This window comes from Coregonus clupeaformis, chromosome 39 (genome assembly GCF_020615455.1).
Source record: "Coregonus clupeaformis isolate EN_2021a chromosome 39, ASM2061545v1, whole genome shotgun sequence".
Taxonomy (NCBI): Eukaryota; Metazoa; Chordata; class Actinopteri; order Salmoniformes; family Salmonidae; genus Coregonus; species Coregonus clupeaformis.
The window spans coordinates 4646735-4659234 of record NC_059230.1 but is presented as its reverse complement, the minus strand read 5'-3'; the positions used below and the strand labels follow the sequence as shown (position 1 = coordinate 4659234).

The 12500-nt window shown below is 45.2% G+C and overlaps 1 protein-coding gene across 9 annotated transcripts in view; it reads left to right on the top strand.

Moving 5' to 3' along the window:
* dysf (dysferlin, limb girdle muscular dystrophy 2B (autosomal recessive)) overlaps positions 1-12500 on the top strand; it is a 145388-nt gene that overhangs the window by 106197 nt on the left and 26691 nt on the right. For 5 of the 9 annotated variants that reach the window (XR_006657956.1, XM_045211867.1, XM_045211866.1 and 2 more), the window contains 3 exons: positions 2680-2736; positions 11123-11134; positions 11381-11479. Coding sequence is in view for 8 of the 9 variants with exons in the window: in XM_045211867.1 (XP_045067802.1) it covers positions 2680-2736; positions 11123-11134; positions 11381-11479 (168 nt within the window). In the remaining variant the exon portion in view is untranslated. The remainder of the gene's footprint in view (positions 1-2679; positions 2737-11122; positions 11135-11380; positions 11480-12500) is intronic. The other 4 variants (XM_045211869.1, XM_045211868.1, XM_045211870.1 and 1 more) reach the window with 2 other exon arrangements.

The window sequence follows — 12500 nt, the reverse complement described above, 5'->3', positions numbered from 1 at the left end:
GTGGGACCCAAAATACTTTTTCCTAGTTCTTTTCCTTTTTACATCAGTGTGTGTTTTTGTATGATGCATCCTTCCAATGCTCAGTTCCATCAACATTTTATTTCAATTTTTAACAACGAAAGACAGAAATTATGCATAGGATAGTATTTTATACAGACACACACACACACACACACACACACACACACTCACACACTTACTGACTGACTGATTGACACTCACTCACTCACTCACTCCTGGGAGTACAGGAAGCAGGGAAAGCAGGAAAATGTGATCCTATCCCACTGCTACTATTTGGGAAATAATGTCTAAGCTGGACTCTGTGTGTGTGTGTGGATGTGTTTATCTATACTTGTGGGGACCAGAAGAAGAAGTAAACCAATAAACATTTGACCAACTGGGGACATTAGTCCCCACAAGGTCAAATGCTATTTCTAGGGGGTTTAGGGTTAGAATTAGAATTGGTGTTATTGTTAGAATTAGGTTTAGGGTTAGGAGTTAGGGTTAGGGTTAGGGTTAGGGTTAGGAGTTAGGGTTAGGAGTTAGGAGTTAGGGTTAGGAGTTAGGGTTAGGAGTTGGAGTTAGGGTTAGGAGTTAGGGTTAGGGTTAGGGTTAGGGTTAGGAGTTAGGAGTTAGGAGTTAGGGTTAGGAGTTAGGGTTAGGGTTAGGAGTTAGGGTTAGGAGTTAGGGTAGGAGTTAGGGTTAGGAGTTAGGGTTAGGGTTAGGAGTTAGGGTTAGGAGTTAGGGTTAGGGTTAGGGGTTAGGAGTTAGGGTTAGGAGTTAGGGTTAGGGTTAGGAGTTAGGGTTAGGAGTTAGGGTTAGGAGTTAGGGTTAGGGTTAGGGATTAGGAGTTAGGGTTAGGGTTAGGAGTTAGAGTTAGGAGTTAGGAGTTAGGGTTAGGAGTTAGGGTTAGGGTTAGGAGTTAGGGTTAGGAGTTAGGGTTAGGAGTTAGGGTTAGGGTTAGGAGTTAGGGTTAGGAGTTAGGAGTTAGGAGTTAGGGTTAGGAGTTAGGGTTAGGAGTTAGGGTTAGGAGTTAGGGTTAGGAGTTAGGGTTAGGGTTAGGAGTTAGGGTTAGGGTTAGGAGTTAGGGTTAGGAGTTAGGGTTAGGGTTAGGAGTTAGGGTTAGGGTTAGGAGTTAGGGTTAGGAGTTAGAAGTTAGGTTTTCGGGTTAAGGTTAGATTTAGGTTTAGGGGTTAGGGGATAGGGGATAGGGGTAGGGTTAGGGTTAGGGGAAAATACAATTTTGAATGGGACTGAATTGGGGGCCTTGTGTGTGTGTGTGTGTGTGTGTGTGTGTGTGTGTGTCTGCCTGCGAAGGTCGGACAGTGTTGGCCTTAGTTAGTGGGTGGCAGGGGTGGAGTCTCTCTACAGTGGGTGGAGTCTCTCTACAGTGGGTGGAGTCTCTCACACTAACACTGTTGTGGCAGGGGTTTTCCAGTGTAGTGTCACAATGAGTGAAGTGTCTTACAGACTAAATGGAGATTAGGGAGAATGGATGGAACGGTATAATGAGGCAACCTGGGAGGGTGTTGGGATTGTTTTGAGTGTTTGTTGAGGTTGTGAGGGTAGCCTGAGGGTGACCTGAGGGTGGCCTGAGGGTGACCTGAGGGTGACGTGAGGGTGGCCTGAGGGTGACGTGAGGGTGGCCTGAGGGTGACGTGAGGGTGGCCTGAGGGTGGCCTGAGGGTGACGTGAGGGTGGCCTGAGGGTGGCCTGAGGGTGGCCTGAGGGTGACGTGAGGGTGGCCTGAGGGTGGCCTGAGGGTAACGTGAGGGTGGCCTAAGGGTGACGTGAGGGTGGCCTGAGGGTGGCCTGAGGGTGATGTGAGGGTGGCCTGATGGTGACTTAAGGGTGACGTGAGGGTTACGTGAGGGTGCCGTGAAGGTGGCCTGAGGGTGGCCTGAGGGTGACGTGAGGGTGGCCTGAGGGTGGCCTGAGGGTGACGTGAGGGTGGCCTGAGGGTGACGTGAGGGTGGCCTGAGGGTGGCCTGAGGGTGGCCTGAGGGTGACGTGAGGGTGGCCTGAGGGTGGCCTGAGGGTAACGTGAGGGTGGCCTAAGGGTGATGTGAGGGTGGTCTGAGGGTGGTCTGAGGGTGACGTAAGGGTGACGTGAGGGTTACGTGAGGGTGCCGTGAGGGTGGCCTGAGGGTGGCCTGAGGGTGACGTGATTCCATTCCCAATGTTCTCATCTTCACAACTGCATCATGTAAACACGCTAAAATAATTTTCATGCTAAAACAATTTTTCATGCTCTAAAAATGTGCTGCTGTCATGTTTTAATCATGGTCATGTTTCTCTGTCTGTTGTTGTCATGATGTATCTCAAGGAACACCCAACAATCTCTCTCAATGTTATAAATGTTTATACACTAAATGTCTTTGTCTGTCCGATCATGATAATGTATAGATCATGTATTTATTTTAGAAATGTTTTGGGTGTTCTCTGAGAGACTGACTGACTGTGATCATCCATTGAATGTCATGTTATTCTGACTTGTGTGTGGTCTGAATGTATGTTTATGCTATACATTATTTTGCCTTGTAAGAATACTGTATACATTGCAAGCTAACTTTTACAAATTCTGGTTTGCTTGTGGTCAAAGGTGAATGCTGTGGTCTAACCCTAACCTGCTTAGTGCTAACAATAGTTTGTGTGGTTGTGTTGTGGTTCTTGTTGTAGTTTACAGACGGAACCAGTTCTGCAATTATTAACATCTCTCGCTCTTCCAGTCAACATGTACGTATGAGCTTCTTCTCTCCATCTCTCTCTATCCCTCTCTTCTCTCCATCCCTCTCTATCCCTCTCTATCCCTCTCTATCCCTCTCCATCCCTCTCCATCCCTCTCTATCCCTCTCCATCCCTCTCTATCCCTCTCCATCCCTCTCTTCTCTCCATCCCTCTCTTCTCTCCATCCCTCTCTATCCTTCTCTTCTTCTCTCCTCTTCCCCTCTCTATCCTTCTCTTCTTCTCTCCTCTTCCCCTCTCTATCCCTCTCTTCTTCTCTCCTCTTCCCCTCTCTATCCCTCTCTTCTCTCTCTTCTTCTCTCCTCTTCCCCTCTCTATCCTTCTCTTCTTCTCTCCTCCATCTCTCTCCCATCCCTCATATTTTATCAGAACCCTTTACTCTCTCAGTTAATCACTATGTATTGTCTTCATATTCATATTGAGAGGGCATAAGTATGGTTCCTGTGTGTCTTAATGAAAAGGCCTTTGCTGTGGCTGTTTTTTGATTATGTGATTCTTATTGACAACTAACACATGTTTCCAACCTCTGAAATCCTGTGACTGTGTGTTCACAATGGCAACAAGTTGCGTGGTATTTCAAATGAACAGAAACTGCCTTAGGTCGCTGTCAGTGTAACTATGTGTGAGTGTGTATGTTGTGGTGTCAGTGTATGTACAATACCAGTCAAAAGTTTGGACACACCTACTCATTCAAGGGTTTTTCTTTATTTTTACTATTTTCTACATTGTAGAATAATAGTGAAGACATCAACACTATGAAATAAAACATGTAGAATCATGTAGTAACCCAAAAAGTGTTAAACAAATCAAAGTATATTTTATAATTTATATTCTACATATAGCCCCCCTTTGCCTTGATGACAGCTTTGCACACTCTTGGCATTCTCTCAACCAGCTTCACCTGGAATGCTTTTCCAACAGTCTTGAAGGAGTTCCCACATATGCTTAGCACTTGTTGGCTGCTTTTCCTTCACTCTGCCTTCCGACTCATCCCAAACCATCCAATTGGGTTGAGGTTGGGGGATTGTGGAGGCCAGGTCATCTGATGCAGCACTCCATCACTCTCCTTCTTGGTCAAATAGCCCTTTCACAGCCTGGAGGTGTGTTTTGGGTCATTGTCCTGTTGAAAAACAAACTAAGCCCAAACCAGATGGGATGGCGTATCGCTGCAGAATGCTGTGGTACCCATGCTGGTTAAGTGTGCCTTGAATTCTCAATAAATCACAGACAGTGTCACCAGCAAAACACCCCCACACCATCACACCTCCTCCTCCATGCTTTACGGTGGGAACTACACATGCGGAGATCATCCATTCACCCACACCGGGTCTCACAATGACACAGCCGTTTGAACCAAAAATCTCAAATTTGGACTCCAGAACAAAGGACAAATGTCCACCGGTCTAATGTCCATTGCTCGTGTTTCTTGGCCCAAGCAGGTCTCTTCTTCTTATTGGTGTCCTTTAGTAGTGGTTTGTTTGCAGAAATTCGACCATGAAGGCCTAATCCCCTCTGAACAGTTGATGTTGAGATGTGTCTGTTACTTGAACTCTGTGAAGCATTTATTTGGACTGCAATTTCTGAGGCTGGTAACTCTAATGAACTTATCCTCTGCAGCAGAGGTAACTTTGGGTCTTCCATTCCTGTAGCGGTCCTCATGAGAGCCAGTTTCATTATAGTGCTTGATGGTTTTAGCAACTGCATTTGAAAAAACCTTGAAAGTTCTTGAAATGTTCCATATTGACTGACCTTCATGTCCTAAAGTAATGATGGACTGTCGTTTCTCTTTGCTTATTTGAGCTGTTCTTGCCATAATATGGACTCCCCCTCCCCCTCCCTTGTCACAACACAACTGATTGGCTCAGACGCATTAAGAAGGAAAGAAATTCCACAAATTAACTTTTAAGAAGGCACACCTGTTAATTGAAATACATTCCAGGTGACTACCTCATGAAGCTGGTTGAGAAAATGCCAAGAGTGTGCAAAGCTGTCATCTATGCAAAAGGTTGCTATTTGAAAAATCTCATATATAAAATATATTTTGATTTGTTTAACACTTTTTTGGTTACTACATGATTCCACATGTGTTATGTCATAGTTTTGATGTCTTCATTATTATTCTACAATGTAGAAAATAGTAAAAATAAAGAAAAACCCTTGAATGAGTAGGTGTGTCCAAACTTTTGACTTGCAGTGAATGTGTGGGTAGAGTCAGTGCAAGAGAGTTAGTGCAAAAAAGGGTCATTGCAGGTAATCTGGGTGGCCATTTGATTAGCTATCTAGCAGTCTTGTTTATCAATCTCATGGCTTGCGGGGTAGAAGCTGTCAGGGTCCTGTTGGTTCCAGACTTGGTGCACTGGTACCACTTTGCAGTGCGGCAACCGAGAGAACAGTCTATGGCTTGGGAGGCCGGGGTCTGACAGTTTTTGGGGGCCTTCTTCTGACTCTGCCTGGTAGGGCTCCACAATTAATCAAAATTGCAATATTGACATGTACAATACCACATCGCAAGAGGCTGCAATTGTATTTAAACACCATGAATGTAACAAGGGTCTCCTAGGAACTCTGACCAACACTTTGGTTCCTACCCTGTCATGCCAAACAACTGTTACGCTCCCCAGCAAGAAAACCAAATAATGTCGCTCAAACAGAAGGGGGAACTAACAAAGAATCACTGACAACCAAAACGAAACAGGTGGGGTTTTAGGAGGGGTTCTGAAAGACACTCATGGGGGGGGGGTGGGGGGGCAAATAATCACAATTCGATTATTTGCCCATATCTTGCAGCCCTACCGCCTGGTATAGAGGTCCTGGATGGCAGGGAGCTCAGCCCCAGTGGTGTACTGGGCCGTACTCACTACCCTCTATAGTGCCTGCGGTCGGAGGCCAAGCAGTTGCCATACCAGGCGGTGATGCAACCAGTCAGGTTGCTCTCGATGGTGCAGCTGTATAATTTTTTGAGGATCTGAGGACCCATGCCAAATCTTTTCAGTCTCCTGAGGGGGAATAGGCTTTGTCGTGCCCTCTTCACGACTGTCTTGGTGTGTTTGGACCATGATAGTTCGTTGGTGATGTGGACACCAAGGAACTTGAAGCTCTCAACCGAACTCACTACCCTCTCTAGGGCCTTGCGGTCGGGTGCCTTGCAGTGGCCGTACCAAGGCGGTGATGCAGCCAGTCAAGATGCTCTCAATGGTGCCAAATCTTTTCAGCCTCCTGAGGAGGAAGAGGCATTGCCGTGCCCTCTTCACAAAAGTGTGGGTGTGTGTGGACCATGTTAATTCCTCAGTGATGTTTACACCGAGGAACATTAAGCTCTCGACCTGCTCCACTGCAGCCCCATCGATGTGGATGGAGGCGTCCTCACCCCACCGTTTTCTGTAGTCCACGATCAGCTCCTTTGTCTTGTTGACGTTGAGAGAGAGGTTGTTGTCCTGGCAACACACTGCCAGGTCTCTGACCTCCTCCCTATAGGCTGTCTCATCGTCGTCGGTGATCAGGCCCACCACGTTCGTGTCGTCAGCATGATGACCTCATCATTATGAATTATAGCTATTTTCAGGTAGATGTTGACCATAGGCACAGATCTAGGATTAGCTTACACTCCCCTTAAACCATTGGAAGAGGTGGGGACAACTCCCTTAAAACTGACCTTGGATCAGTGTCCAGCAGGGTTGGCCTCAATTCACGATTTTGGAATTGACTCCCATCCAACTCATGAGTTGCAATTTGAATTGAATTGCCCACACCCCACAACATGTAGAATTTGAATTTAATTCTGTGCAATTCAAAGAAATTCCAGAGTTTCATTGAATCTGACAGTTCACACTTCCAGATACCAAAGAATATATCACTTTTATCTGGAAACAGTGTTCATATACTCTTTTAACCTTAGTGATTAGAATAGCCAATCATATTTCCACCAACCATTTCATTTGTTTGGCTTCTTTTCGAAGGCCTCAGGGTCAACTTGAGGGTTAAACTAATGCATTCTGTCAAATGCAGTATTTTCCCCATAATGAACAAAGTGTAAGTGATTCATAAAAATATAATAAAGTTAGAATAATTCCATACAGATTTTGTTTTTCTTGACCATTAATTTTAAGAGTTTTGAAATAAATTGTTTCAACAATATGTATATAATGACGTTTAATGTTTTATAGATGTATATTTGTATAGACTACACCTAATATAGAATAGAAAAGGCATTTAAATTTAATTAAACTTTATTCAATTATTCTGCATTTACTTCAAATTACAATTCTCTATCCTGTCTACTACTTCAATTCACAGATCCAGGATCAGCTGACCTAACCGTAACCAATAGCGTTATCGCAAAACTGTCCTTAGATCACTGTATGGGGAACAACTTAATACTGACTGTCTCTCCTCAGATATTCTCCCTTCACTACCAGCTAGATGGGTTTTTACCCAGGCCTTTAATCCAGACTCTCTGTCTCTCCTCAGACATTCTCCCTTCACTACCAGCTAGATGGGTTTTCCATCTTACACAGGCCTTTAAACCTGATATCCTAACATTGTAACTTCTCAAGGAGAGAGGAACCCAGCACCAATGTATGCATGTGTGTGGTTTAGGGTGAGGTGGAATGTTGGTTAAAGCTCTGGATTCCTCTCTCCAATACTTCTAGAACTAAATTCAACTTGCTTTCCTTCCTTCCCCCATCTTTTCTTGTCACTTATTTTTTTTTGGTAATCTCAGATACAGTCAGGTCCATAATTATTGGCACCCTTGATAAAGATGAGCAATAATGACTGTATAAAATAAAGACAAATACTGAGATATATTGTGTGCAAACGCCATGAATGTAACAAGGGTCCCCTGGGAACGCTGACCAACACTTTGGTTCCTACCCTGTCATGCCAAACAACTGTTACGTTGCCCAGCAAGAAAACCAAATAATGTCGCTCAAACAGAAGGGGGAACTAACAAGGACTCACTAACAACAACCAAAACAAAACCGGTGGGGTTTTAGGAGGGGTTCTGAAAGACACTCATGGGGGTGTCCACTGAAAGTTGACTAGCAACAACAACTGGAACCTAAAAGACATCCACAATGAGCACCCACTAAATTTGCCCACTAAGAGGCAAACAAAAGAAAACTCCACACCAAACTTAAAGACAGGAAGCAAACCAAAACGTTGAACAAAACAAAAACAGGGAAGATCAGGCAAAGGAATGTTTTTCTAGAGATCAAATAGGAAGAGACAACTAAAGGTGTTGACCCTCCACATCTCTCAAGACCAACTGGTGCACTGGGCCAGCCACTCTTAAATAGCACCTGGGCCAGCACAGGTGAAACACCTTCCCACTAACGAGATGGACAAGACAGAACAGGTGTAACACATACTAACTAACGAGGTGACATCAAACGGACATATAAACGCAACATGTAAAGTGTTGGTCCCATGTTTCATGAGCTGAAATAAAATATCCCAGATATTTTCCATATGCACAAAAAGCTTATTTCGCTCAAATTCTGTGCACAAATTTGTGTACATCCCTGTTAGTGATCATTTCTCCTTTGCCATGATAATCCATCCACCTGACAGGTGTGGCATATCAAGAAGGTGATTAAACAGCATGATCATTACACAGGTGCACCTTGTGCTGGGGACAATAAAAGGACACTTTAAAATATGCCGTTTTGTCACACAACACAATGCCACAGATGTCTCAAGTGTTGAGGGAGTGTGCAATTGGCATGCTGACTGCAGAAATGTCCACCAGAGCTGTTGCCAGAGAATGTAATGTTAATTTATTTACCATAAGCTGCCTCCAACGTCGTTTTAGAGAATTTGGCAGTATGTCCAACCGGCCTCACAACCGCAGACCACGTGTAACCACGCCAGCCCAGGACCTCCACACGCGGCTTCTTCACCAGCGGGATCATCTCAGGAGGGGGAGGGGTGGTGTTCAGGATTATTTCTGTCTGTAATAAAGCCCCTTTTGTGGGGAAAAACTCATTCTGATTAGCTGGACCTGGCGCCCCAGTGGGTGGGCCTGGCTGCCAAGTGGGTGGGCCTATGCCCTCCCAGGCCCACCCATGGCTGCACCCCTACCCAGTCATGTGAAATCCATAGATTATGGCCTAATGAATTTATTTAAATTGACCGATTTCCTTATATGAACTGTAACTCAGTAAAATCTTTTGAAATTGTTGCGTGTTTGCGTTTTATATTTATGTTCAGTGCACATCGCAAGTAAAATCGCAAAATATTTGGTAAATAATCTCAATCAGATTATTTGCCCATATCGTGCGGCCCTAACGCCTGGTATGGAGGTCATGGTTGGCAGGAAGCTCGGCCCCAGTGATGTACTGGTCCGTACTCACCTCCCTCTGTAGCGCCTTGCTGTCGGGTGAGACACACACACGCGACTGGGCATAAGCAGTAGACAAGTCTCTGTAAATACACTGTTACAACACAAATCAATCTATCACCAACTCATTGTGTGTGTGTGTGTGTGGACTGCATTGTAGTCCCATCTCATCAGTTCTAAATCTCACACTGAAGGTCACGTCACGACCCAATGCACACCCTCACCACACACACACACGTCTGCCACACACACACACACACACACACACACACACACACACACACACACACGCCCTAAAAGCCGTGCCGCCTGCCTTTTTTTCCATTGCCTTGCATCCACAACCACACACACACACACAACCACACACAACCACACACACACACACACAACCACACACACACACACAACCACACACACACACACACACACACACACACAACCACACACACACTCAACCACACACACACACAACCACACACACGCACAGACACACGTCCTAGCGTTGCGGCGCCCCTCTCACCACTCCCTGGCACCACAGACACGCGTGGGACACATAAACTCACACTTCTGAGGAATGGAAATGTGTGTGTGTGTGTTTGAGTGTGTGCGTGTTTGAGTGTGTGTGTGTTTGAGTGTGTGTGTGTTTGAGTGTGTGTGTTTGAGTGTGTCGTGTTTGAGTGTGTGTGTGTTTGAGTGTGTGCGTGTTTGAGTGTGTGTGTGTTTGAGTGTGTGTGTGTTTGAGTGTGTGCGTGTTTGAGTGTGTGCGTGTTTGAGTGTGTGCGTGTTTGAGTGTGTGTGTGTTTGAGTGTGTGTGTGTTTGAGTGTGTGCGTGTTTGAGTGTGTGCGTGTTTGAGTGTGTGCGTGTTTGAGTGTGTGCGTGTTTGAGTGTGTGCGTGTTTGAGTGTGTGTGTGTTTGAGTGTGTGCCAGCCGTCCCATGTCTTAGCAGGGAGAAAAGGTGTCCTACTTGTCACTCATTCACACACACATCCTGTGGCATGTTCTACACACACACACACACACACACACACACACACACACACACACACACACACAAACACGCACACACTCAAACACGCACACACTCAAACGCCACCTCAAACACACACACACTCAAACACACACACACTCAAACACACACACACTCAAACACGCACACACTCAAACACGCACACACTCAAACACGCACACACTCAAACACACACACACTCAAACACACACACACTCAAACACGCACACACTCAAACACACACACACTCAAACACGCACACACTCAAACACACACACACTCAAACACACACACACTCAAACACACACACACTCAAACACGCACACACTCAAACACACACACACACATTTCCATTCCTCAGAAGTGTGAGTTTATGTGTCCCACGCGTGTCTGTGGTGCCAGGGAGTGGTGAAAAAAAGGAAAAGGGAAGGTGTGTGTTACGTCATGAGAGTGTTTGAACCTGAGAGGTTGAAGGTCGCAGGGTGGAGACAGGCGGAGTGTGGAGTGACATGACGGGGGTTTGTTTGAGTGTGTGTGTGTGTGTGAGAGAGTGAGGGACAGTTTTTAGCTGATCTGTCCCTTGAGAATGTCTGCTCTTTGTAGTCCTTGTTCTCTGTACGTCAGAGACTTTGACGATGTCGTCAACCAGACTGTGAGAAAACGTCTTCTTGACAAAACACACAGACCAGTGTCTGTATTCAAAACTCTAGAGTCACTTTATGTCAGCCATTTCCCTCGTGGTTGTTTTTCAAAATGTAAATAAACTATGATTTTCTATGATTACTATGTCTAACACACGCCAAACTGTCACACAGTTCTCTTGTGGTTGACTCAAAAATATATCCAAGTTAAAACTGAACTACTAAGACGGCTGCTGAACGTTGCCAATGTGAACACATCTTTGAACCTGTTGTGTCATGATAACATTCCCTTTGGACTTTGGTTTCATCTTGGATTCATCTTTCTTCATCTGTCATTTTTTATCTAAAAATCTCTGTCTCTTGCTTTCCCTTTTCCCTGCTGCCGTCAGCTCTTACAGTGGGTAAGTTGGGCTGGGTAACGCTCAAGAGAAAACGGCTTTGCTTCAAACAATCTCATACAATGTTTTTTTTGCCTAACGGCCCAGCCCTTTGAAGTGTTGTTGGGACAGAAAGTCACGTTGTCGTCTCGAAGAACATTTATTTCATCACGTTACAAAAACACTTGACTTTAGTTGAACTTCGTGGCTGACCTCTCACCCATTGACCTTTACCCTAACCTTTGACCTTCCGTGTGTCCCCCCGATCAGGAGGAGGAAGTGATGGACTGGTGGAGTAAGTTCTATGCTTCGACCGGAGAGAGGAACAAGTGTGGAAACTACCTGGAGAAGGGATGTGACACACTACAGGTAGGAGAATGTGTGTGTGTGTGTGTGTGTGTGTGTGTGTGTGTGTGTGTGTGTGTGTGTGCGTTTATCCAAAGCGATTTACAATCATCAGCAACCCACCATCCTGGTGTTACAAGAGCCATGCGCTATCATCTGAACAACACAGGACCAGTCACCTCTCCCACATTACCCACAGTCCTTCACTTCTCACCCCTTTTCTTCTTCCCACATCCCTTTAATAGAACACACAGACACACAACATACAGTGAGGGAAAAAAGTATTTGATCCCCTGCTGATTTTGTACGTTTGCCCACTGACAAAGAAATGATCAGTCTATAATTTTAATGGTAGGTTTATTTGAACAGTGAGAGACAGAATAACAACAACAAAATCCAGAAAAAACGCATGTCAAAAATGTTATAAATTGATTTGCATTTTAATGAGGGAAATAAGTATTTGACCCCCTCTCAATCAGAAAGATTTCTGGCTCCCAGGTGTCTTTTATACAGGTAACGAGCTGAAATTAGGAGCACACTCTTAAAGGGAGTGCTCCTAATCTCAGCTTGTTACCTGTATAAAAGACACCTGTCCACAGAAGCAATCAATCAATCAGATTCCAAACTCTCCACCATGGCCAAGACCAAAGATCTCTCCAAGGATGTCAGGGACAAGATTGTAGACCTACACAAGGCTGGAATGGGCTACAAGACCATCGCCAAGCAGCTTGGTGAGAAGGTGACAACAGTTGGTGCGATTATTCGCAAATGGAAGAAACACAAAAGAAATGTCAATCTCCCTCAGCCTGGGGCTCCATGCAAGATCTCACCTCGTGGAGTTGCAATGATCATGAGAATGGTGAGGAATCAGCCCAGAACTGCACGGGAGGATCTTGTCAATGATCTCAAGGCAGCTGGGACCATAGTCACTAAGAAAACAATTGGTAACACACTACGCCGTGAAGGACTGAAATCCTGCAGCGCCCGCAAGGTCCCCCTGCTCAAGAAAGCACATATACATGCCCATCTGAAGTTTGCCAATGAA